The sequence below is a fragment of the Falco biarmicus genome, chromosome 5 (genome assembly GCF_023638135.1).
Source record: "Falco biarmicus isolate bFalBia1 chromosome 5, bFalBia1.pri, whole genome shotgun sequence".
Lineage (NCBI taxonomy): Eukaryota > Metazoa > Chordata > Aves > Falconiformes > Falconidae > Falco > Falco biarmicus.
In genome coordinates this window covers 9,587,627-9,615,368 of record NC_079292.1, presented here as the reverse complement: position 1 = coordinate 9,615,368, position 27,742 = coordinate 9,587,627, and the positions used below count along the sequence as shown (strand labels likewise).

The window sequence follows — 27,742 nt, the reverse complement described above, 5'->3', positions numbered from 1 at the left end:
ACTACCAACTTGTTTATTAATGACTGGTCTGCTTACAGGATACAATCCCTCAAAAAATTCATGTTTGATTGTTTTATTTTTGTCACTGATTTGTTACATTATGACAGTTAAGATCCTGCTCACTGAAAGTCAGTTTACTTATAATTCTGCATTTCATTTTGATAACTTATAAATACACACAGCCCAACAGATTACTAACTTTCTTTACTTTACACATCTCTCCCTTTTCTCTTTGCATATTATTCACTGCGTGCACAGATTGTGGTGAAAATAGTTTTAAAACATGCATTCCTTCATTAAACAAATTGAATCTTCTTTCTTTTTTGATAAGATACTTTATCACGCTGTCTGTCCTGCAAAAATAGTTTAGGGAAATTCTGTGGTCTGCATCATGTGAAGGTTCAGACACGATGGGCCTTTCTTATCGTATTATCTACGATCCTATGAACAAGCCAAAAATTAAAGCAAATGAACAGCTGAAAGTCATCCGACACAAACTGAGCTTCAGCTTTTTTTGTAAAAAAAATTGTAGCACTTACTACAGTTGACAGCTTCTGATGAGTTCTCTTAAATCGTGCAAAATTTTTTCTTCCATGAAGATATGCAACTTGAAGAAAATACAGATATCAAAGCATGATTTCACAGAGCAGTGGACCTCTGCAGACCTCAATGTCATGTTCATGGCTGAGGTTACAACAGCCAGTTCTGTATTGTGAACATCAATAAAACTGTGGGAGAGCTCATAAGCAGTCAACGAATTTCCTCTGGCTGAACAACAGTTGCCACATGATTATGATACTGATGATTCCTTGCAAAGCAGACCAGTGAAGACTGAAAATGTCATGTCCACTGGGAGTGGTGAATGTAAGGCCACAAAGGGGACTGTCTCCCTTTATCATGTGTCATTAAAATTTTTTTTTAAAAAAGTTTCACACAGGAAAAAATAGATTCCAAATAAGAGGAAGAAAAATTATAGTCTATTCCACTAAAATGAATATATTTGTTCATGTTTTTAAACACAAAACATTTCACCACAAGGACAATAAAGCACAGGAGAACATTACCCAGGGAAGCTGTGCAGTCTGTGTCTTGGAGATTTTCAAGATGTGATTAGACAAATCCCTGAGCAACCTGGTCTGAATTCAGTGCTAACCTTGCTTTGAGTAAGAGATTGGATGAGAAAGTCTGCTGAGATCTCTTCCACTTGAAATATTCTATGATTCACTGTTGTTTCCACTGCTCTTGAATAATCTAGAAATTACTGACAGAACTGGAAAGGTGATAATTTGGAACTTTAAAGCAAGAGCAGCCTCTTAGTTCGTTCTCCTCTTCGTGCCTGTAGGACCAAAGGCCTATATAAACCATGAGCTCCTTGTCTGGGAAGACACCATATGATGTAATCCAAGATTTATATCTTGGGTTAGTGACTTGCATAAGCATTTTACTCTAGCACCTGATGAATTAGAGGCTTCATTTAGCCAGCTGTTGCACATCTGTAATCGTAATCATTACTATAGGGAATCAGTTAGCATTATTAGCATGTATAGTGGCAGTTCCTAATTGGCCTAGTCATGGACATAACCCTATTTTGCCAAGCACTATATAAAAGATACCCCCCCCCCAAAAAAAAAACCATAACCAAACACAAACAAGAAAAGGGAGGTAGCCATCCTAAAGAGATAGCAGCCTCAGTCAGGCTAAAAAGTGTGATGGCATGTACAGATAGCATTTACTTACATTAAACTATCACCATTAAGATAAAGGGCTTTTGTAATAACTCATTGCAGCTGCATTTGCAACTATTAGCTAACAGAAGCAAACTACATATATAACGATTCTATACACTGTATTCTGGCATTATAGAAATCATGACCGATATCTCTACTCTAAATATGCGCTATCAAAAGTAGGTGTAAACCATCTAATCAAAAAACAAAAGTGCTTTTTTTCTTGTTAGTAAAAATGGATAATTTACACTATCTGTAAACAACCATCTTCACAACCATCACAGAGGTGCCCCAGGGGATGACCCAAGCTAAATAACTGCAGTTTTGATTCAGTTTACTAACTAAATGCTCTTTACACATTTTCATGGGTCTTCCCCACATGTGATAAGAACAATGCTGTAGTCCTTCATGTGAAAAACATGTAACAACCCTGTAAGACGCCATCACTTGCAGATATCTTTGAATTCCAAACTTCCATTCTCACTACACTGCACTTTGTGTTTACAACACAGTCTAGTAACCTTAAACAGCCATCTGTCCTGTAGAGATCATGAGCCTCCTGATGAAGATGCACCGTAGTCTTGATTGGTGGAATCAGCATCACATCTTCAGCACTCTGTCTTGTGCTTTCATATATCTACTTTTGGCAGAGATGTATGACGGTAATTTAGTCTCCATACACATAGGTTGACTCAGGTCTATCAATACATGTCTATCCAGAAAAATACTAAGTGACAACAATGACTTATTTCAGCGAGGTCCTGGAAGGAGGCAGACTAAACATATGTTTAAGTATGTATTCTTCTTCCAGATTACAAAGTGCTTAACAGATAAAGTGTTATGTAAGTGGTCATGCTGCTCTTCCCCGTTTTCTGTGCATTTTTGACAGGTCTGTAAACTATGTGTTCAAGGCAGTCCCCTGCCTGATCTTTTGTTTGTGATCAACACTGTTTCAAACAGAGTTTGAATCTAAAAAACCAGGAAACTAATATGTTCTTTGAAAAACTCCCAATATCACCGAATAGTCAGAAAATGTATTTGAAATAATAAAATCTAAATCTCATAATTCCACTACCCTGAGAATGGGGGCAAACTGCCAGTGATAATGGCTATGCACATTTATTTTTTCCTTCATAACATGAAGATATAAAAATTCAGACTAGCTGAACTATATTAGAAACTTGATCTAACTTTATGATATTTAGATAGTTTATCACTCTTCCTGATAAAACTCTCAAACTGGATGTCCGGTCTCTGGGACTGTGAAATACGGCATTTATAGTAATATAGTTCCTTATCATTGTGACAAAAAGCATTTAAGAGACTCACCACAAATCAGTGGAAAAGAAAAGAAACAAACCCAATCCTAACCAATCCACAGGATTTTTTTCTTTACAGCCCAGTGTTATTTGTAGCAGAAATGTTTGGTGCCCAACTTGGGTAAGTAAAGAGATCGAATATAGGCACTATCCATGTCTTAATGGCAAGCATAACTACAGCGACTCCAACGATGTTAATGCCCAAACCAGCTTTCACCTAAATGAGAGGAAAAAGAAAGCAGAAAGTTTCATCAAGACACTGAAGAAAGTTTTAAAAATGTTAAAAATCCCCTTTAGCGTGTTTTGCTTAAAACTCACCATGTCCATAATAGTTAAGTGACCATATGAAAATACAATAGCATTGGCTGGGTTGGCTACAGGAAGCAGGAACGCGAAGGAAGTACACAGGGTAGCAGGTATCAAAATGAAAAGTGGGTTCACATGAATGGCTTCAGCCTATCGCAGAATAAAAGAGAGAGAACAGCTGTCAAGGGACACCTTTGCCTAATGAAATTAGATAAATACAAACTTATTGCATTAACACAAATGATGTGTGAACAGAACTGCCAGTTTAAATAGCGAGAAATAATCTTTTCTGATAATTCATTTTTGAGATTATATCTGGGAAAGCCTCAGAAGAGAAAAGGTGATTCTAATACAGAATAGCTACAGAACTTTAAATTCACACCTGATGTTTTCTAATTGTAGTTGAGTCCATAAAATAAGACTGTTGCAAAGAGTATGCACATTGCACAAGCACTAAAAGCAAAAATACTGCAATAAAGTTTATAAAATTTAATTTGTTTATAATACATAGGAGGGATTCAATGAAGTGAGGACTAAGGTTTCTTGGTAAGAGAGGGCAAGGGCATTAGTGTGTGTATAGGCTGGCTAAGAGGAAAATCTACAGACTAGAAGGTGATCAGTAAGTTCTGAAGAAGAAAGAATTGGGTTTTTTGATAAAGATGATAAGAAAGGACACAATTGAGCTAAGGAGAGAAGAAATGAGAAGTACATATAAAGCACATTATTAGCCCTCTCTTTTCTGACAGCTTGAAAGTTGCAGTGTTAACCATTTTCACTGAAGATGTGATCATGAAGATCCATTGAGAGGGCTTCCTTTTCAAGTGCTTCAACTATTCACAAATAGGAATAACAGCATCAACTTCTGAGTGTTGAACTTCTACCTAATTTTACTGAATTTTCAGCATCCCTTGTAAAGGAAGGCCCAAAACCCCCAGGTATCCAATGCACAACACAGCACAGCAAAAAAAAAATGCATTAAGTATTTTGTAGAAACTTAAAAACTGCTTCTTTGATCAGCTGTATTATTACATGGATGATAAGAACAGATTCTGATTAAAAACAATTGTGTTATACTCACCAAAGGTGATAGTATGGGCAAAAATATCGTGATGGTAGCTGGATTGCTGGCCACTTCTGTTACTGAAGTGACAATAAGGCATGATATCAGAATAACGAGCCACAAGGGTAATGATCCTAGTGGGGTCAATTTACTTGCTACCCACTCAGAAAGTTTTGAAACCTGCAGAAGAAACATGACAACGTGGTTATGTTTTACTGATCGCTAAAAAGAAAATTTAATAAATGGTATAGGACAGATTACTACCACATGTTTTTAAGCACATCTTTCTAATTCAATGGTGGTTTATAGGAACCCATGCAAACTATATTCCATTTATTTATATTTGTACCTCTGAGACATTTAGAGTAATCATAATCAAAAAAAAATTGTAATATGCAAATATCAGGCTTTATAACCAGAGTTTGGGCCCAAATCTGTATGATTTACTGGAGAAGCCAGCAGAGCTCTGCATGGGACATACTTCAGTGACATAGGACATTAACCCTAAGGCTTTGGAAACAGTGTACGTACACAACTCCTACCACCATCAAGTTTAAATTAAATAACAAACAGTAGCCATCATTGTGCATATTCTTTGAAGACAAAGCAAACTCCTTTTTTTGTAACCCTGCTTTCTGAACCTCTTGAATATTTGCCATATTTATCGAGTTCAATATTGATACAGAATAACTTGCTAAAACACAACAATAACTGTGAATTCACTGCATGTCTGATTTGTTCCTGATGTGGGTCATGCTAATTGTTCAGTATCTTCTATAAATTGCATTACCTCACAGCCGTCTGCCAGGGCAAACCCGCCACCAACAAGAATAGCTATTTCCCAGGGCATGCATGACTGAAATTCCTTCCAAGTAATCAGTGGAGTGTAACCAAAAACAGCTAGAGAAAAAAAAATTAAAAAAAAAAACCCAAACACTAAAACCCCCACCAACATTTAAAAACATATTGGAAAACATCTTGAAACAACCTCTCTAAGTACGTACTTGGGAAATACTCAAAGGCAAAATCTCATCATTGTAACACGAAGAACTCTTTGACATGAATAACCTGTACTTCCTGGGACAGATCTTTCGCTGGTGAAAACTGTCACAGCCTGAAGACAGCAGAGCTGTAACGGTTTCCACTGGTGGACCATTGGCCCCTCTCCCCTCCTTCCCTATGTGGAAGATAGCTACGGGGTAACTGTGAGTTTAATTTACTGAGTAAAACTGCACTATTCAGACAGATTGCTGGGCAAATGCTGTTTTACTTAGACTCATTTAGGTTCTGATATTGCATTCTCCGTGAACCCCCAGATCTCATTGATTTCAGCAGCAGGATTGAATGCATAAAGAGGACAGGCTAGAGGTATACTTTAATCAGGGTAAATTCCATTTTGAAGGGGGGAAAATTTAATGAGAATGGACTCATTCAACATGTTATATTTTATAGAGTATCTTAAATAAGCAGTAACATTTCCAAAAAATAAACCCAACCCTGTCCCATGCAGTCCCATTCAAAGCCCAGTGCCGTCAATGGGAAGGTGGTTTCCATTGGCAGCTGTGGGCTGCACGTAGCAGGTTCCTGCACAGCACCAGCCCCTGCTGCTTACATTGCTTAATTGTTGGCACTGACTTCCAGGCCAGGGATGCTTTACTTCACAGTAGGATATTATCTTGCATTAAGATTGTAACATTAGTACTTAACTACATTCCTGTAACAAGTGCAATAAGTTATATTTATAGTAGTATCTTAGATACCTTATAGTAGTAAAATCCACATCAAAATATACTCAACTGTTTTCTCCATTTGAAGTCCTAGACAATGTTTTTGCTGGAATAATAAAGAACAGGAGGCCTATCACTAAGGCAGTTGTTGAATCTGTAGCATAGCCTTTATACCTAAGGAGAAGTTAACAAGAAAAAAGCCACATAAACATATAGTCAGGCTGAGCAGGGGAAACAGGTGAGGAGAAGGATGGAGCAGCAGAAAGGAGCTGTTATGGACTGACCACAACCCCCCATTCCCCACTGCTGGCCACCACTTGGTGCAGTGGAAAGAGGTAGAGGATTCGGGAATGAAGGAGTGAAGTTAAGAAAGAAAAGGGGTGGGGGAAAGGTTTTTAATTTTTGTCTTTGTTTCTTGCCATCCAACTCTATTCTTAAGTGGCAATTAAATTAAATTACGTTTCCCAAAATCAAGCCTGTTTTGCCTGTGATTGTAACTGTTAAGGCATCTCTCTCTTTATCTCGACTCACGAGCTTTTTGACCTTGTTTTCTGAGTGAGAGAGTGACTGGGTGGATGTCTGGTGGCCAGCCAAGGTCAGTTCACCACCTCTGTAGAAATACTAGATGCAAGCACTCTAAATTTGTAAATAAGCATCTCGAGTAAGCAGGTATTATTTTGTCGCACAGAAATAAACTGGGGGAGGGAAATGTTTGGGAATAGCTCATGCTTAAACAACTGATTTTTCACAGTTCAATGATAAATTTAATAACTTTAATATGCTCTGTAATAGATTCAGTCCAAGAGACCTTAAGAGCACTGTGCATACCCACAAAGGATGATGCTTTTGTAGCTTAAGAGAAGGCAGCAAAGCTTTATTATCATCCTCCTATGGCTGTCACGATTAGGATCGTAGACACAAGGGCCAAGTTTATTGTGGTCATTTCCAGTGCCTGAGAATTTCTTGCACTAGTGTTTCGTGAGGTGATCCAATACCGTTCTAACTTCTACAGAGTAGCCCCAAGATAAGGTAAAGTGTAAAGCTGAGCTCTAAGGCTCTTTTAACACATCCATCCGATTCAGTTAAACACTGTTAGGTGGTGACATATCCCAGCCTGTCTTATTTCAGTCAAGATGGTCACTCAAATTAATAACAATTTTGCTGAAGAAAGTTAAAACTAACATTTCCTAAGCTTCGTTATTATATTTTCTGTAAGTTTCCTGAACCAATATACCAATATATTTGTCCTCTCAGCCTCATGCCATATGCTTTCTGCATATGCAGCTACAGTAGGTCGATGTATAACTTCCCAGCAGCTTAAGGTTTTATATTCAACCAGGGCTTTTCTCTGAAAGGGAAAAATCGACTCCCAGTTATATGTTACAAATGTATAATCTGGCATAACCATTTGCTTTAACAACCTTAATATGCATAGCACCCTGACGCCACAAACAGCATTGTTTCAGCTAACACTGTCACGAAATGGAGCTGCAATGGACTTGAAGTCGTACCCGAATATATTGTCTCCTGCTTCCCATTGTCTGCTAGCACAGAAAACACTTTTAAAAACCAGATTATTATTTTGTTAGGGTTTCTTGAGGCAGAGTCTTCTGCCTATATATCACACTTAGCCTAGGACCAGATGCACAGGCTCTAAAGAGCAGAAAATCTTTTCCTCTAGGATACTACCCTGCAGTCTTTAAGACTTGCTAGGAGTTTTGAAGGAAGGCAAGAATTAGATACAGAAACAATTCATGCTGCTGCTTTCTTCTAGGCAGCTGCATCTTCACAGGATGATCGAGGTTGGAAGGGACTTCTGGAGGTCATCTGGCCCAACCCCCCCTGCTGAAGCAGAGTCACCCAGAGCCAGTTGCCCAGGACCTTGTCAAGATGGCTTTTGAATACCTCCAAGAATGGAGACTCCACAACCTCTCTGGGCAATCTGTGACAGTGTTTGGTCACCCTTACAGGTAAAAAGCATTTCCTGATGTTCAGGAGAAACCCCCTATGTTTCTATTTGTGACCATTTCCTCTTGTACTGTCACTGGGCACCACTGAGAAGGGCCTGGCTCTGACCTCTTTGCACAATTCCAAGTATTTGTAGACATTGACAAGATGCCCCTGCAACCTTCCCTTCTGCAGGCTAAACAGTTCCAGCTCACTCAGTCCCTCCTTACAGAAGAGATGTTTCAGTCCCTTAGTCATCTTCATGGCCCTTTGTTGGACTCTCTCCAGTATATCTGTGTCTTGTACTGGGGAGCTCAGAACTGGATGTAGCATTCCCGGTATGGCCTCACCAGTGCTGAGCAGAGGGGAAGAATCGCCTCCCTTGACCTGCTGGCAACACCCCTCCTAACACAGCCGAGGATACCATTTGCTTTCTTGGCAGGAAGGGCATGTTGCTGGCTCACGTTCTGCTTGGTGTCCACCAGGACCCCAGGTCCTTATCCACCAAGCTGCATTCTAACTGGGTGGTTCCCAAGGTGTACTGGTACCTGGGGTTGTTCCTCCCCAGGTGCAGGACTTTGCACTTCACCTTGTTGAACTACAGAGGTGCAAAGTTTTGCTCACAAAAACAGACTTCCTGATGCAAAACACCATTCTCAGAAAACCTGCTTGGGACACGCACAACATCCTAGTGCTAGTCATACTATTATGAAGACACATATGGCACCATTCCAAACAGAAGCTTTTTATAATCATCAAATTTTGAGATAAACTTGTTTGAAAGTCCATTCATTCAAGCTGTAACACAATTGCATCTACAACATCTACCTGCTTATAACACTGCAAATCTCATTGTCCTCTAAGGAAGCAACAAAGCTGGGGATTACGGAGATCTCAAAATTACTCCAACTGAGATCATTGTAGAGAACAGGGCTGTGGGCAAAAGTACATAGTTGCCTTATACTGGAAGTAAGAAGGGAATAAACTGTGCAGAAAAAAGAAAGATTACACTCGAGAAATAATCTGAGGAAGTGTGAGGGAAGTCCACCTTGCGTATGACAGCTGTAATCAGCTGCAGCCCAGTGCTGAACTTTCTGTTTCTTATGAGGTCCATAAAGTCCTGGCCAAAGGCCAACTTGAAACTCCTTTAATTGAACCTAGTACCTACAGCCTGGAATCAGGCCATGACGTGGAAGGAAACTGCCGTACCAGAAACTATGTGTGATCCTGTGCTGTCAACAGATGGGGAGGAAACAGACGTTTTTTACCTTGTGCTGCTCTCTATAGTGTTATACAATATTTATTAAAACATCCTGCTGTCTGCCTCCAGAGAGGGGTAACAAGAGCTCAGAGCAGGACAGTAAAGGAAGGATTAGTCTTTAACAAATTCACAAAATATTCTTAAGTAAAATTGAGGGGTAAAGTCAACGTGTATTTGGAAGGCATCTGACAATGAAGCTTAAAATTGAGTTCTACTAAATACCGATACAGCACAAATATCGATTAAAAATTGGCTGACATTTCAAAAAGTATCCCTTAAAAACTGGGTAGTTATCATCATTAAATACCAATATTTCTGCTGGGATTTTAAAAAAAGTCTGAATTTTAAAGGGGTATTCAGTATCTTGTGAGGATGGACACAAGTGGCTGAGAACACGAACATGGGTGGTGGAAGTGATAGGTATTTTTGTCCTGAAGCAAAACTTTGAGCATTCCATTCGGTTTGTCAAAACAAAGCTTATAGTGTAATGCAGTTAAACCAGATACACATATCCTTAAAGAACCTTTCACAGAAAATTTTTAATCCAGCAGGGAAAGACAAAACCAGATGGCTGGAAGCTATATTCAGACAGAAAACAAGGTGCGAGGCTGTATTGTTTAGTTTGGCAACAGAGGTGATTATCCACCAGAACAGACAGTCAAGGGAAGTGGTAAATTCTAAAATATGAGGAACCTGTTCTTTGTCACCCTGAAATCAAGCCTTGTTGCTTTCTGGGAATTCATGTTCTAATAAAATAAATCTGCACTGGGCTTAACACAGAGAATTATGTAGTTTTTCTGATCTTCAGCAAGTTAGAATAAATGAACTGATGGTCTTGCCTGGTTTAAGACCCTGGGAGTGGTGTGATTACCACCTAACAGGACCTCCTCACTCGTCCAGGAGGGTCTCAAGGTTACTTATAGCTCTGACATTGCGGCTTTTCATAAGGACAAAGCTCATCCGTGCAGGTGACAGAGCTTCCCTGAGGCTGACTTGGGACAACGGGATAAGATTCTGCAGAAAGTAAGTACTATCAGATTTCTATTAAGAAATCAGACCTCTAAGGGCAGAGAATATTTCCTTACAGTTGTTTGCTGTAACATAAACTTATGGAAGTTTTGCACATGCCTATCAGTATACTTAAATCCAAAACGCTGAACCATTTTGTATGCCCAGGTGTTAGGGAACAAGCATGTGAGAGATGTCAGCTGCAGTTCATGCACTGCTAGAAGCCTCTTGGACACCAAGTGATGAGTGCAACGTAACCATTGATAGAAGCACAGTTCCTGGGTTTTCCGTTCTTTTTCCTGGTTTTTTGTTTTCTTTAAAGATGGCTTACTAATACTCACAGCTGTACCTGTGCTGGCTCCTTGACCCACTCACGTATCTTTGCTGAGAAGTTTTCATTGCTTAGAAAAGTAAAACCCTAATTGCCTGGTTTTATGCCTGTTAATGCCATTGATTAAGAAATGAAAGCTATCTAGACATAGGCAAGGTCTGAATAGTAAGAAATGTTTTCTTTCCCCTTAAAGGTTTTGTTAGGGCATAACACAAGCTTTGTTTCTCTTCAGGTTACCTCACCCAAATTATAACATGATTCAGCCTGATGTGATATGATACGTTCTTGCATTTCTTTCCAGGGAAAACACCAGAGGGCATCCACAAAGTAACATCCCCCGTGCAGAACCTGTAACCACTTATTATATGAATATTCCGCTTTTTCCTGCCAGTGAATAAAATCCTCGGACAGTGGTAACCACACAACTTCAAACAGAAAAATGCAGATCTCTGTACCGATTCATTTGAGCCATAAGTCCCATATTTGAAAGGTTGTAAACAATGTCTGTTTTTCAGTATCAGATGTATCTCGTTAAATGGTGCTTGATGAGCACTGGATGTTAATATGAAGCAGAAAGAGAAGCAAAGCCAGCCTGATTACTTAGCTAGCTGATTGCTTGATTAGGTCAGGACTACAAAACCCCTTCAAGAACATAGTGTTTCATATGATAAAATTATCATCAGCTCTGCTGTTGCTATAAGGAAAAAAAATATTCTTTGGAAATTTTTTTGGTAATTAAAAAGTAAATGATTTTATAATAATCTTGGGTTTTAATACACTTTTAAATGTTATTTTTACACAAAATAATTTGGTTTGCATTTTAAATCTTCAAATGGCCACAATTACTCCTTGTAACATCCTGTACCAGACTTTCTGCCAGAGTACTGTGGAGGCTGTGCGAGTGTACGAATGGTGGGCAAATATTTTAAGAGAAGAGGCATGATGGATGAATGTTCACATGTTGTAAATGACAGACACACAGGAAAAAAAATGGCAAATTACCATCTAAATCCAGCATCAGCCTTTGACCCATCCAGTAATAAATGTTAAATCCAGAAAGACCTAATCAAACACAAGTCCTGCTTATCCATATCTTGCATCTACTTCCCAGTACTCCAGAGTAAAGCTCAGAACTTTATCACAGAAGAACAGAACTGAAATTACAGTAATACAGGAAGACAACAGGAGATATCACAGTCCTCTAAGTTCTTGCAAGAGCTACTGATTTCTTAGGGGGGAAAAAAAAAAAAAGTCTAGGTGATCCTGGGGAATGGACTGCAGCAAAAAAAATGTAATAGTTCCTGAATTGTTCCTGCCTTTCTAGTAGTTAGTTGAACTATGACATTGAGATATGTATGAACAGAGAGTAATTTATAGCATTAATTAGAGCTATCAAAGAAAGGGATGTTGCATACAATTGTGGCTGATACCAAGGGCAGTAGATAAAAAAAATTCTAACCAAAAATTTATTCTAGAAATTGCAGATTTGGTAATGTAGCATCAATTGTTATGCATTCTTCCTCACTGGGTCAAGTCTAAAACCTAAGCATAATCCCTTCTAAGAGGCAAATTATTCTATCTTGTAATGGATTGGGCACATTTCAGATATTGCATGTCTATGAAATTGCTGGCATTTACCTATTCTGCATACACTACAAAGGTTTTCAACAACTTCAGCCTGGAATGTTTCTGTAATGTCAAAAGGTAGGGTTTTTGTTGTTGTTTTTTTTTGTTGTTGTTTTTTTTTGTTGTTGTTGTTTTATTGTTTTTAAAAATTGAGAAGAAAAGAAGGTCTGTAGTTATGACATAGTACAGCTCTTGTTGGTGTACCAGAAAGATTACTTACTTTGGGAAAAGTGAAGACCATCCTGGGATGAAGCCAGGCTCTCTGGTGAACCACAGCAGGGTCATTAGAATGAATAGGACAAGTGTAACAGCTTCTGGGTAGCTACAGCAGAAACAGAATGGGTTATACATTTTCCTGAATCCATAATTGGATTTACTCACTATTGTTTGCAGATTTATAGTTTTACATACCTCATTGGTCCAAGCTTCTTGTACTCCTTCTGAATCACCTGTGCTGATGCCTCTTCTCTAGCTGTTTTCTTCTTGCCACACTTGAACATGTTTTTAAAACTGGAATGTAAATTAGCAATATTAAATGATAAATTAAGTGCATACAGAAAAAAAAAAAGTCCAACCTTTCCAGTTACCAATAGCACTTTACAAAAGTAAATTTTTCACTTTACAATGCGGTATTGCCCATTTAATTATCACACACCAAACTAAGTATATTGGGATTAATTGACAAAACACAGTGGGAGATTGACAGAGGCAGCAACAAAATGTGTCCTGTTATTGACTACCTCATTTGCCCAAGAAGGATGAAACTTTAATCATGAAAACTAATTGAAACATTCAGACGCATAGCCTGGCTATTTAAAGAAAGTAATCTACAACTTCGCTTTACTTTGTTTTGTAATGAAAAAGTTTCTGTTGCATGAGTAGCCTGCATACTGATCAGCGGACTGTTTGCTATGACTAGGTTTGCATTCTTGGATATGAAACGACCCTTATACTCTTAAATAGAACACTATCAAAACAATCAAGAAAAATGAAACAATAAGCGTTCACATATAGAGTGGTAAGCATGGGATGACTCTAAGTCTGCTTAAGGGTACACAGTCTCACTCTTTATCTCTTGCACCATAAGTAGCCCCATAACTGTGGAAGACTGGTGTCATTGTTATCTCTGCAGATGTTAGTGAACTCATGGAGAACAAGGCTTTGAAGAATCAGCACAAAAGAAATACTGTCCTCTCCAAAACCCTTAAAAGGACAAGCTCTGGAGGGGAACCCACCTCCCATCATACCACCACATGTAAATTTGGAAAAGTGGAAGTTTTTTACTTCACATTTACAAATACAATCATCCAGTTTATTAACACAGATATTGCTCAGGTATTCAAGCCAATCCCTGACTCCAGTGAATGGCAACATCCTGACTATAAATCTTCTGGTCTTAGACTAAAATGTATAAAAAAAAATATCAGTATTCTTCTGTCTTGCACACATGCACTGTTTAATGATGATGTGTGTATGTTCTAAAGGAATGGGTACCACCATTTGTGATACAGAATTTTCACATTGGGTTGAACAGGCAAGAGTCCTCACTTCAGAAAATTCTTGTCCCATCCAAAGACTCAGCCTAAATCAGAATCTATGATGCAAAATCACTGTTGCGGCATGATCTTCCTATCAAGCCTGTTAAGCTTAGATGCAATGTTTACTCCTGCTACAAGGTATCTCTTATATCATCAACCTTTAGTTTTATTGATTACATTTACTTACTCAAACCCAAGGAAAAGCCACTGGAGCCAGACCCAGGAGAGCAGCAGAATAATAACTGTGATGGGGATGGAAAGGATAAACCAGGATCCAAAATTGATGCACTGGCAAGCTGGGTAACGTCTGGATGAAAGTAAAAAACTGTTCAGCTGAGTTTTGCAAAGGAATAAAGACTTGTGAGAAGTGCCAGAAAACCCTGCTGCAAGAGAGTTCTCCTGGCTGGCAGCTGACTTCAGCACGAGGTAGCCTCTGGCATCCTCTCCCTCCCACCCTGTTCCTGATCACAACCACTGCAGGAACTAGCAGTGCCAGTTATTTGAGCACTAGATCAGCAACAGCTGTGGGGACCTGACACCTACCCAGGTGTGTCTAACCTGAGTTCAGTAGGCAAGGAAAGGCCACTCACAGCGTTACGGGCCACTAGGACCACAAAGAAACAGAACTTGAAGAAAAGCAGTTCTTTGAGAGGAGACTTTAGCACAAGAAAATATACTCAAATGAACAAGCTCCAATGAATGTAACAGACAACAGTGGAGACAACATTGAGACGAATATTGTTTAAGGTTCCACAAGGGATTCAAAACCGATTTAAACCCAAATTATTATTACTAAATTCCAGGAAAGGTAGGAATGTTCATTTGTTAGGTGGCTTTTCTCTCCAGTCACCTTGTCTCTTTGAGGCTCTCTTAATCTACTGTTTATGGACATGGGCCATTCAATCAGAGCTCGCCCTGCCATATGCATTTTAAAAAAGGGAAAAATGGGCTTTGGTTCTCTGAAAGAAATCAGTTTACTGTTGAATGAAATAGATGCCAGATAGGCAAATCGCCCATGTAAATGAATCCTGTTTTCCAATTTACTTTATCAACAGAAGTTGTTACTCTGATTTTGAGCTTCTCCACCTCTACTGAGAGAGCTTTTAATGCTAAAAGTGAGAAAATTCTAGTCTCCTTGAACAGCCTTCCTCATCAATGCAAAAATCAGAAGGGAAATCACAGTGTCCAGACAGAGGCAGTAGCAACTATTTCCAACTACTAGCTAATCTTTTGTATTTCAGACCTTGCTACGAGAAAAGGAATTCAGATGGTCACGTAGGTGTTTGAGGCAATAAATGCTTATTATAAACACTCTCTCAAGTATGGTGCAAATTTTAGGATTGATCTATATTTATTATTATGCTTACATATATTGCAATTAAAGTGCCAACAGGGACTCCTACCTATTTCTTGAGGTGATGCTCTAAATTGCAACCGTACATAGTGATGAGACAGTGACACTGGAACAAGAAAAAGCATTGTGCTATTACATATAATTTAATGATTCTGTGGCTATTTACCTTTTCTTACATGATTAGCCACATCAATTTTTGAACGTACGAATTGCAAGATAGGAAAAATTGACATCAGCATAGCAATGATTTAATGTTTCATCACTTGTAAAGTGTTTATGATCTTTCCTGAATTACGTGTGACAATTCCTCACTAAGCAGCAAAACAAGCTCTTGAAAACTTTATGTTAAAGAGTCAATTCAGTTATATAATATACTGTGGTCAGGTTTCACAGTAAGTTTGTACAGGGCTGAATGTATATGTAAGTATTTCTAGTAATCCAAATATTAAAGTTAGGTATTCTTCATCTCCAGAGCAAATATTCCTCAGGTAGACTGGATGATCAATTTCAATGATTTTAAAAATGACCTGTTATATAGCATGGGTTGGATTATCTGTTATTGTTGGTTTATTTACTACAGGTCTTGCCTGAGGCAAGGATGGACAGGACACACTGAACTATTTCCTAGACCCATTTCCAATGGAAAATGAAAAAAGTGTGATTGATTTTAATAATCCTCATTTTACAGTGATTTAGTGCCGATAACAATAAACCCTTCCTAGGCAAACACCACAAATGGCAACAAATTTGGTTCATAGAACAAATCCAGATAAAATTATTCCTTTTATGACTTTTATAAGATCACCTAGGTTGGAAATAGTGTAATGTTGGCAAAGTTTGATTCTCCATGTTGGAAGGACAAAGTCAGTTACCAGAATAGGATTCAGGAAATTGAGTAACCTGTCAGTGAGTCAGACTAGAGAACCAAAGGTTTGATTGTAGGATTTACTCTTCCACAAACATAGGAGAACTCAGTTTTGTCCCTGACACAATGTTATGTGGTAACCATTTCTCTCTCTAACGTCTCCACAGCCTTCCCCACACCCTGGGGTGCAGCTGCCTGCGCTCCTAGGATCCACAGCCCTGCTCTGCTATGGCCCAGCTGTGAAACTTGGCTTGCAGGGCTGAAGAAACTGCTTTGTGTGGGAAAAAGCTGTGGGAAAGTTTCTACAGCAAGCTGGGCAAGATTAGAGAGGTAAAACTGCAATAGTGAGATAACTGACATGGGGATTTGCAGCAGCATGCAGGATTCAAGAGGAAAAACAACAATACAGAAAGAGAGAAAATGCTAAAGGCAAAAACATGTAGTCAGAAGAAAGAGACCCAGCATCAATGAGGATCTGTTCCAGGGAGCATCGAGGACCAGCCCATCTCATCCTCACTGATACCTCACTAGCCAGTAAAGGCTTCTCAGTATTTTATGGGCAGTGGTGAGCAGACCAGTGCTCATCCTACTAGCTGGTTATACAACTTCTCGGTGTGTTAGCCAATACCTTTTACTTTCTTTGTTTTCCTTTTTTTTTTCCTAGTTGGATATATTCTAGATGCTATACTGTAGCTTCTCTTTGCATACAATTAAAGAATGAATAGACTGACCCTGAGAGGCTCAGTAACAAATCTGTCTTGAAAAGGAGCCCTGATGGAAGCTGGTCTCACTGGCAGGTGTGCTTAGCATTGCACCAGCATTGCCACTGTTTCCTTCTGCCCCGTGGAACACAGTGTAATTGCATGTCCTAAATCAACAGCAGGCTGAGGGATCCCGGCAGCACACAGGCTCCAGGGCTAACACAGATACACTGGCTTCCTCTTCATGTGACAAACGAAAAGGAGGGAAGTAGAGAACATAAACTCTAATTCCAAATTCTTTAATGCTGAAATAGGGAAGATATGAAAAATATGGCATTTCATAGCACCATTTTAAGTGTTTTGCCACTGAGTGGGAAACCCAGGAATATGCTCTATGTACAGCTCTTTTGCTGAATTATTTTACTTCAGATGCTTATGATACGTGAAGTTAGACAGCAAATGTGTCCAAGCCATGCTAAGAGGTCACTTCCCACCTCAGACAGGGCATAAATACAAACAAAGCCTCTAAGGAGAAGGGGAGGAAGACAGTTAAAGATAAAAATATTTACACAGTTAGGTGGTAGATTCATCTTAAGTTATGGATTAGGAGCAGTGGTTACATAAAGGTTAAACAAAATCCTGGTGGGAAATATAACTGGATTATGCATGCAGTGCTCCATGTACAGCACATGCTCCTAGCAGAGGGTGAAGGCACAGGGAGAAAACAACACCCTGCTTATACATTCTTGAAGAGATTGTTAACAACTAAGACAAACTGAAAAAGCAGCTGCAAGCCAATTTTCTTCAGGTTTCCTACAACTTCAGTGAAATGAACAAGAGCAGTTCTTACCCCTAGTAATCAATCTTGGATTCTTCCAGGCACCTGAGTGTGAAGCCTGCTTGAACCAGAAGTGTTTATGTGTCTAAAAGCTGAAGCCTGAAGGGCTTATAATGCCATAGGCTGCCCTTCTTTGGCCCCAATAACAGGCATTCTTATAATTTGCATATGGTTTGCATTGTTGCTATTCCCTTAGCATGTGCTGTACCACTTCAGTTCTCTTTCAGCAGCATGCTGAAGTCAAATTTCATCCATTCATGGAACACAGGTTGGAAGAAAATCTACTAATAACAGTTTTTTCACCATTTTGTCATGTGTGGTACAGAATAGTGGACAGAGGGTAATAAAAGGATTGTGTTCTGTTTTAAATTAGAGTAGGAATATTTCTAGCAATGAGCAGTTTGCAGAAGAAAAAAAAAAGTTCAGCAAGACCTATTGGTTTTTCAAAAGGTTTGGAATGAAAACTGCCAGTTTTCTTTTCAAAGTAGTTCTACTTAGGAAAGAAAAGGAATATTAATGAATGGTTTTAATAACCTCAAGACAAAATGTTTCACTGAATGCAAAGTTTCAGGCTGGTTTGAAATTATTTGCTTTCTCTTTGGATAATGGACCTAGATTCCTCATTTCAACAATACACTAGGCACAGCCTCCTGGAAGTCTCCTGATGCTCTTTGCTAAGCAGACCTGAACTTAGCTCCTGCTGTACTTAGAAATGAGTAACAGTCCTTTAAGGCCAGATAATGTCTGTCATATTCCTGCTAAGTAGTGTCTTGCTCCTCAGATAAACCCACCTTTTTCCATGCAGCTATTCAAAGACTAAAGTACTACTTAACTGAAGAATGGTCATCTTGTTGCATGTATTGGGTGATCGCTTATTTCCCAGTGTAAAGTAAATACAATAATGCAATTTCATTTTATCTCTTTAACAAAAAGTAAAAAGTAATATAATAAAATAATATCAAACCAAAGGGTAAGGTTTCTAATGGATTTTAGAGGAGCCATGTAAGCTCAAGAAAGAACAGTTAAAATTCTGGATTAAGAAGAATACACATAATTTAGTACAGTCTCTTACGTGTTGAAGTGCTCAGCAAAGATCAGATTAGTCGATGTTCCTGTGATTGTGGTCAGTCCTCCAATGGTAGCAGAATAAGCAACACATAAGCACATCACTTTGAAAATCCCACTGTATTTGTCCTTTTTGCTTTTTCTCCCTGTTTCAGTAGGCGGTAGGTTCTGCTTAAAGAGAATATACACCAATTAATATATAGGAAGGGCTCATCATTAAGGGCAAAAATAGGATTGAAGGATGTCCCAGAAGAGCCAGACAATTTGCTGGCAGTATAGCTGTACACAGCATGGTTTGGTTTGCTGTCACAGTGGTACCACAATTGTTCATGCAAAGAAAAAGGAAGGAAGGTCAAATCCTGAAGACCTTTGCCTGAGCTGTCTCAGTCTTTAAGTAAGAACTTCCATTACATATGCTGATATATATACACACCTGATATACAGAGTTTGTACTCTGGTGACGTTGCTTTAACTTGTGTAAAATACACTGGGAGCACAAAACCACTAATGAAATAACTACATAAGCAAACTATATGTATTTGTGGATCTACGCATGTATCTCATTCCCATGAAACTAACTTCACTGCTGGCTGTGCCATGTTAGGTGTTACAATAGAAGTGAGATTTAAGTTAAAACTAAGGTACACATATTAGCCGCATAACAAAAAGGCACCTTAAGTACCTTAAGTACCTGTTTCTTTTCTTTTTCATTTTCCTTTTCAATTGTGCACACAGTACTACCCACATCATTGTCATATCTGGAAAAACAAAGGCAGGTATTGTAATAAACGGATATACTATTCAGATGAATTCTTGGAAGAGAATTTAGTAAATGAATAACTATTACCCATTAACTTGTTTTTCTTTCTTTTTCCAGTCACTGCTTTCACATTCTGCTATATTTTCTGTAAGACATGGATGCAAAGACAGATAAGTATTTAAGGGAGCTAAACTGGAAAGGCTCCACCAGCATGTCCCATCCCATGCAATCACTTCACATCATCCCATGAATACATTTGCAAGTGCCAAACTTAAAAGCAGCCAAGCTGTGGCCTACTCCTTTGTGACTTCTATTCCCCAGAGTCTGAATCTTCTAATAAGGAGCAAACTTACTCATTTACAGTCCAACTTTGTACATAACCAGTTCAGATTAATTTGTTCTCCCAGCGTTACCCTAGAGCTCTTTTCTTTTGCCAGCGTTAAACCCCAATGTATTTATAGCCTGTAGCCATATTTCATTTCAGACGTTTTATTAAGCTGAACAAGCCACCCTCTTTTCTCTTCTCCCCTCCTCTCATTACAACTCCCATATTCTGCACCTGTTCATCTTTAATTAATCTCTGTGAACATGAGAGACCTCACGTGCAGTAATCCAAGAGAAGTCTTATAATGAAGCATGTAATGATGCTAGCACTTCCCTAGCCACTCAGCTTTATGCAGTGTTTACTTCTCTGCAGAGCGAGAATGGGCAAAGACAAAAACTCCATGCCTACCGTCCAGCTCCAGTGCCAGGTTGATGGAGCCGTTAGAGCAAGACATCTCCAGCACATCAGCTTCTGTTTCAGCTCTGATGATCTGCTGAGCAACAGCCTCTACAATTGGCATCACCATGGCAGCAGCAGAGGTGTTGCTGAGCCACATTGACAAGAAGGCACAGCTAACCATGAAACCCAGCATAAGCCTGGAACAGGGGAGAAGAGTCTGTGGCTGCTACAGCAACACCTCCTATCACCACTTTATTGAATATAAATGGAAAGTATTTTCAACAGAAAGCTTGAATGTAGGAAACTCTGAAAATTTAAAACTTGTGATTGACTTGTTTATGAATTAAAATTATCTTGATCAAAGACATTGAAATTATTGTATTTTAGAGTTAAAGGATCAACTATATTACAAATTAAAACAGAAGCAATAATGTCTATTTACAGAATGAATCATCTTTGAAGAAAGAGCACCATGCATGTCACAAGTTCAAAAATATACTGTTAGTGTTGTTAATCCCATATTGTGCAAGCTAGGTCAAACCCTTGGACTTAGTCTGTAAATCCTGTAGATACCAGTCCAAGTGTTATAGGAATAAAAATTCAGGAAATGGTACATAACTTTGTTCTGAATCATAGCACCAAGACAGGAGTAGGGATTATTTGTGTTTCAACAAACATCTTATTTGAAATTAAATGGGAAAGTGAAGGTCATTACAGTGTCTTAGTCTGGTCTTGGCACAGTTTATGCTAAATCTAATACAAAGCACAGAATCACAGACTGATCGGGGTTGGAAGGGACCTCTGGAGATCATCTAGTCCAACCCTCTGCTAAAGCAGCTTCACCTAGAGCAGGTGGCACAGAGACACGTCCAGGTGGGCTTTGAATGTCTCCAGAGAAGGAGACTCCACAGCCCCTCTGGGCAGCCTGTTCCAGTGCTCTGTCACCCTCAAGGTGAAGAAGTCCTTCCTCATATTCAGGTAGAACTTCTTGTGTTGCAGTTTGTGCCTGCTGCCTCTTGTCCTGTCATTGGGAATCACTGAAAAGAGTGAAAAGAGCCCCATCCTCTTGACACTCATCTTAAAATATTTATATTCATTGACAAGATCCCCTCTCAGCCTTCTCTTCCCCAGGCTACACAGGCCCAGCTCCCTCAGCCTTCCCTCACAGGGGAGATGCTCCAGTCCTCTCATCATCCTTGTAGCCCTCCGCTGGGCCCTCTCCAGTAGTTCCCTGTCTCCCTTGAACTGGGGAGCCCAGCACTGGACACAGCGCTCCAGATGCAGCCTCTCCAGGGCAGAGTAGAAGGGATCACCTCCCTTGACCTGATGGCCATGCTCCTCCTAATGCCCCCCAGGATCTCATTGGCCTTCTTGGCCACCAGGGCACACTGCTGGCTCATGGCTAACTCTTGCAGTTCCTGATTGCACTAGTTCAACGCACTGAAATGCATCAGTGACTGGAGTCATTCTAGTTTTACACAACAAAACACAAATATTCCATGTCCTATCTGGTGAAGCTGGAAAGTAAACTTAGAATACAGGCCACTTCATCATTTTAATGCATCTTTTGCAGTTGTAAATGAGAGTAGTCCTCTTGATGTCCTGTCCCAAGGTGTTGGCGGTATCATTAAAGACCTGCCATGCATCACCACAGTAAGAGAACAACTGTGAGTGGTGGGACTGTGGTGCAGGATTTTCTGAGAAGTCATTTGTGCAATTTATAACAGTCATTGCCTAGTCTTGACCAAAAGCTTCACAAAAACTGGAAGGATTACTCAACACATTAAGACTAGATTTGATACAAAAATAATGTAAGTCATATTATATAACATAAAAATGCCATTCAAAATGTCTCTCCTATTCTTTCATTTCAGCTAATAGCAATAACATTTCAAACTTTATTTTTTCTCAGTCAGGGCACCTTGTCATTTCTCTGTGCACTTTTAATTGCATAATGATGAAATGATCTGCAGACCTGCGAGTGGTGGACCTGATTCGACACCAATTTTCATCAGTAGAATAAAATCCATTAAATTTATGCATTTTTTTATTAGGTCCTCAGATGGAAATTGGGAAAACCTGGGTTTTCAGGAGAAATTTTTATGTAGAGAATACTGCTCAGGCTAAGCACACTGAATATGAATGTTCAAATTGTAGAGAAATATAATTTTAGTACTTGCAAGAGGATTTTAAACCAAAGCAAATTAAGATATTCACTACCATCTTTCAAAATTGTTCATCATAAATTTCCAGTATTTGATGGACTGATGGTCAGGTGACCATTTAGTACAGTGTAGTATATTCTGATAAGTGACTTTAAAATTTCTTGTAAAATAATAAAATATATCCTAACCTGTTCAGCCCGTTTTTCTGCATTATTCTCCCTGTGCTGTTAAAAAATATTCTGCATGGAACCTTGGATGATAACTTCATTTACATTCAACCATAAAATCACTCTTTGCTACGTAATGCACAGTCGATGTTTTATTACCCGTTCTAGTCCTTGCAGGCTGCATAGACGTATTCAGCTTTCCTTGCTAGTCTGCACACCAGATGACATAACTGAAATGATGGGAGGCCTTTTGGGATTCATGGAATCATAGAATCATTTAGGTTGGAAAAGACCTTTAAGGTCATTGAGTCCAACCGTTAACCCAGTACTGCCAAATCCACTACTAAACCATGTCCCTAAGTGCCACATCTACACGTCTTTTAAACACCTCCAGGGATGGTGATTCCACCACTTCCCTGGGCAGCCTGTTCCAATGCTTCAACACCCTTTCAGTGAAGAAATTTTTCCTAATATCCAATCTAAACCTCCTCTGACACAACTTAAGGTTGTTTCCTCTTGTCCTATCACTTTTTACCTGGGAGAAGAGACCGACCCCCACCTGCCTGCAGCCTCCTGTCAGGCAGCTGTAGGGAGTGATAAGGTCCCCCTGAGCCTCCTTTTCTCCAGGCTAAACACCCCCAGTTCCCTCAGCTGCTTCTCCAGACCCTTCACCAACTTTGTTGCTCTTCTTTGGACACCTCCAGCACCTCAACGTCCTTCTTGTAGTGAGGGCCCCCAAACTGAACACAGTATGTGGGGTGTGGTGTCACCAGTGCCGAGTACAAAGGAGCAAATGCTGTCCTAGTCCTTCCGCCCACGCTACTTCTGATACAAGCCAGTTTCTCCAGAAGAACGCTGAATGCAAAATCCAGAAGACTCCTGCTATTCTACTTCCAGTGCTGCATCCCCCATGACTTCTAACGTAGAAACCTCATGCCGTGATATCTCTATCTTTGGCTGGATGAGGCTCCAGCATGCACAGGCTGGCCGGGGACTCCTGCTAGTGGAGGAGGAGGAGGGCTATGCACTGAGAGCAGCATGCATCACTGTGCAGTGGGCACAGCTAAGGAGCAGCAGATGCTGAGAGGTGGGAGGATCCTTTCCTTCACAGATCATCTTATCATAATCTTATCATCCTTTTGTCATAATCAGGAAACATGGTAGAGATGAGATAGTTATGAGGGGTACTGCTTCCTCAGGGTTACAAAGCTGTCTGTGGAGTTGCTCTAGGTATCCTCAGCAGCTGGCTGCAGGTTTCTGTGTCCACAGCAAGTTCCCCAACAGTGTTCAGCTTAGCGCAGCATGCCATCCACTTGTGTTGTCCCTTTCAAGGTTTCAGCCAAAAGGTGAGGATTTAGGAGTAATCAAGAAAAGAGAAGTTGAAATAACTAAAACCACATAGCTCAAGAATACAGCTAAAGATAACGGGAGGCTGTTGAACAAGAATATAAGGAGCATTTTGTCAAAAAAAAAAAAAAAAAGAAAAAAGCTACCAGCTATCAAAAGATGCAGAAAAAATAAAAATACATGTGGTGTTTAATATTAGGACAGACAAATCACTGCAGAATAGAAATACTCCAGCGTTTCCATGATCATCTAAGAGGCATCTAATTGTTTAGACCTGGGGTTTATATTTTTCTGACTTTTTACTTCCTGTCACTGCTTCCTGGCAAAAGGTCATAAGCATCATGTATTCTGGGAAGCCAGGCTCACTCTACAGATCTTATCTGCAGCCTCACCAGTGTGCTGACAGATGACTCTGTTGGCCTAAAACTTTTCTGCAAGATTTTAAAGCAAGAAAAGAGAAGATTTTTCACTTCATAAGATGTACGCTGATACTGAATAAGTACAGAGTGTGTGATTTCATCTCCCTCATCACCTCATCCAGCTGGGGAAATTCCTACTCTGATATTTTCTTTATATGTAGACAAAGAAAAAGACATAAATAAAGATGTGCTTACTGTGTTTTCCCTCCTGCACCACATTTTTAGTTTTATGACTTTTATTTCCTCAATGTACATTTTAACTCTTGTATTTTTGTGAACCATCCAGAATTTTGCAAACAGTATTGAAATACAAATTAATAAGAAGCGTAGCACAGATTTTCAGTTGTAGGCATCAGATATGTAACGTACTAACCACCCTTAAGAAACAGGACTCTTACATTATCCACAAATTCATCAGTTTTTTGTTTTGTTTTGGGGTTGGTTTTTTTTCTGAAGGTTCCTTATTATGAACAGGATCACTGCAGGGAACTTTGAATTAGGATTTCAACAAAAAATAAAGTGTCACCTACAAATCAATCATATAATTTCAAATATCTACTTTGAGTAGAAAAGGCTGGACTTCTACTACAGAAAAAGCAGCAGGCATTTCTGGAATACATAGCTTTCCACAAGTATTAATGTTCTTCAAGACATTGTTTAGCACATACCATGCAGGGTTGACACCCACCAGCATCACCATTCTTAAAGCCACTCTTTTGTGGAAATTCCATTTTTCTATTGATGTTGCCAAACAAATTACTCCAATAAGCAGCAGATGAAAGTCTTTAAAATAAGCAGATGCCACCTGAAATAAAAACAAACCCCATTTTTTTAATGAAATGGTGACTTTCTATTAGTATTTTGTATTATTATTTTAATGAAAATAAATCATTAAGGGTATATATTGACATAAATACCAAGAAAAGTTTTTGGCTTAAATTTAGCCTGTTAATTTCATTTAACGAATGATACAAGAGTAACTGCACTAAAGTGCACAGTGTTAAAAAAAAATGAAAAAGAAGGCTTAGGATATGAACAAGCTAAGATCATCAGTCACATCTCACATCCAAACTAAATCATCAGTGAAATGCCGATTTTGTTAATTTAGTCATCTATCCAACAGAAGAAAGAACACAGTTTTAAACACAGACTTGGAGTATGATCATCTGTGGTGTCTCCTCTTTGATATGAAGATATGTGCTCAGCATTTTGCATTTTACGCATGGGGTCTTTAGTGTGTCATCTCACTTCTGTAACCTTAAGGATATTTTATATCTATCTAGCATTTTTCCATTGACTGGCATCTAAGCAGTGAATCACAATCTAGAAAAAATATTAAATAAAAATCAACAAATTCTGAGGTCAAAGCATGTAAACAAGCCTTGAGGAAGCTTGCTGTGATTGGCTCTCAGCAAATCCATGGATTCCCTATCAGGTTTCAGCATTATATGGTTCTTTGCAGATTTTGTCATTGAAATCCACAATATGATAGAGAGGGAAAAAAGGTTTACCTGCTTGGATTCCATTATACCGAACAATGGGAACATAAAGGCAGGGAGCAGAGCTGAAACAGCAAGTGGCAAAGCTTCTGTGAGCCAAAAGATGGCAACTATAAACAATGTGTATGCACATTCTGCTTCCTAGAATACAAAAGACACCAACAGAAATATGAGTGGATCATCCAGGAAAAAAAATCACAACTGCAAAAAAACAGCTATGTCAGTAGAGAGATTCCCCCCACCTGGAACAAGTATGAGTCAAGGGACCTGAATTTAGGGTGCTTGTTGCCTCCTATTGATAACCCTGCTGAGTATGAAACATAGTCTGTAAAATAAAGATTTTTTCCTAAGAAACAGTAAAATTATTTAAATTCTATGACTTATGAAAAGTGGAAAAAAGTCAGCTGCTTTTCCCTTCAAACGTAATTAATTATATAGGTCATTCTGTGCCATTCTCAGATGAAGAATTAACATAAATCACGAATGGTCTGCAGCTGCAAGCAAATCTTCAAACCTCTAGGAGTACTTGCAGTCAATAATAGGTCACATTTTGTCTCTCCTGTAATCAATGAAGTTTTGTCATCAGCATCAATAAGGCAGGGATAACATCTAATATTAAAAGCATAGTGCAAGACTGACAAGAAACATGTTCGCTTTTAAGACTTGTAATTTTAGTGAGTGTCTTTTATTCGAACTCCTGTGAAACAGGATTTTTTCTTTTTTTTTTAATTTTTTATTTATATTTCTGCTCTTGAGGAAAATGGTTTAGAACTTTTAATACCACTGGTTAAGGCACAGAACTACTCAGCAGCAGCAGAGATGGTTTGCATTTGGAAAGGAATAACTTAATGAAAAGGATCTGGGAACCTCTGACTGGAAAACAACATTAAATCCAAGTCAGTCAGTTACGGTTAGCATTTAATTTGAGGGGGAATCTTGTGTTATGTATGAAACAATTTGACAGTATCAATTAATTTATCACCTAGCAAATGTTCGTCTTACTTAAGTCCTATGTCATTAAGAATTTCTCAAGAATTTTCTCTCAGAGAGGAAACTGAAATATTGAAACTGTGATGTGAGACAAGAATGAAGCCGGTTGTTCTGTAACCATTACCTTTCTGTGGTGCAAGGACTTCTGAACTGGGCTTTTGTGTATTGTTACATGTGATATGTCTAACACATGTGTGATAACACATCACATGAGAATTCCATTTCATTCCACTGGCATCAAAGCTGTACCAAATAGAATCACTAATAACATTTTTAGATAGCTGTTTCATCAGCCTGGATTTATCACGAGTTATTGAATGCTAGAAGAATTTATTTCAAGTAAAATAAAACTAAGGGGTCCTGCCATAACTTTTGCTTTATTTAGGAATGAGAGGGAATTTCTAATATCAGATTCCAGTCATTTGCTATCAGAAAACACAATATATGATGAACTTAATAAAACCCATCATCAAATACAAAGGTAATTGCAAGTGTCTTCCCGACAATTTATCTCCATTGTCAATCATACAGAGCTGTTTAAAAGTGGCTAGAATGTAATAATAAGGACAGGATTTTGAAGGTAGTCTAGATGATGTTAAATGAGAAAAAAAAAACAAAACATTTTCTGAACAAGAAAACAAATATATAATTTGGAACTTCATGTAACCAGCACAGAATCATACATTAAAGCTGTTGTTTTCTCTACATTTCTATGTAAATACAGTGAGCTGACCACAACAACAAAAAAAAATCCCAATTCAAACATCATGAAGTCATTCAAGGTCCCTTCCAACCCAAACCATTCTGATTCTGAAAAGATCTGGGAACCGCAGGTTTAACATACAAATGCAAAATAATTACCTCTCAAAGTAGGTCACTTACTTTGGTTTTGATGATAAGTGGAAGTGGAAGTAAAAGCAGTGGGGTGAGAACAATGAGCAGGAACCTTCGGTAAGCCAGGAGGTAGCTAAGAATCTTCATGGTTGATGACTGGTAGA

At 38.9% G+C, this 27,742-nt stretch overlaps 1 protein-coding gene across 1 annotated transcript; it reads right to left on the bottom strand.

Moving 5' to 3' along the window:
* Positions 1 to 358: 358 nt before the first annotated feature.
* SLC13A1 (solute carrier family 13 member 1) lies at positions 359 to 27,742 on the bottom strand. The gene is made up of 15 exons (XM_056341779.1): positions 27,627 to 27,742; positions 25,767 to 25,895; positions 24,924 to 25,060; positions 20,167 to 20,354; positions 19,521 to 19,578; positions 19,365 to 19,431; positions 18,681 to 18,841; positions 14,038 to 14,157; positions 12,724 to 12,822; positions 12,533 to 12,634; positions 6,210 to 6,313; positions 5,203 to 5,312; positions 4,431 to 4,592; positions 3,365 to 3,502; positions 359 to 3,263 (listed from the first exon to the last, which is right to left on the bottom strand). The coding sequence occupies exons 1-15, from the start codon at positions 27,723 to 27,725 to the stop codon at positions 3,120 to 3,122; spliced, it is 1,818 nt and encodes a 605-aa protein (XP_056197754.1). The 5' UTR covers positions 27,726 to 27,742; the 3' UTR covers positions 359 to 3,119.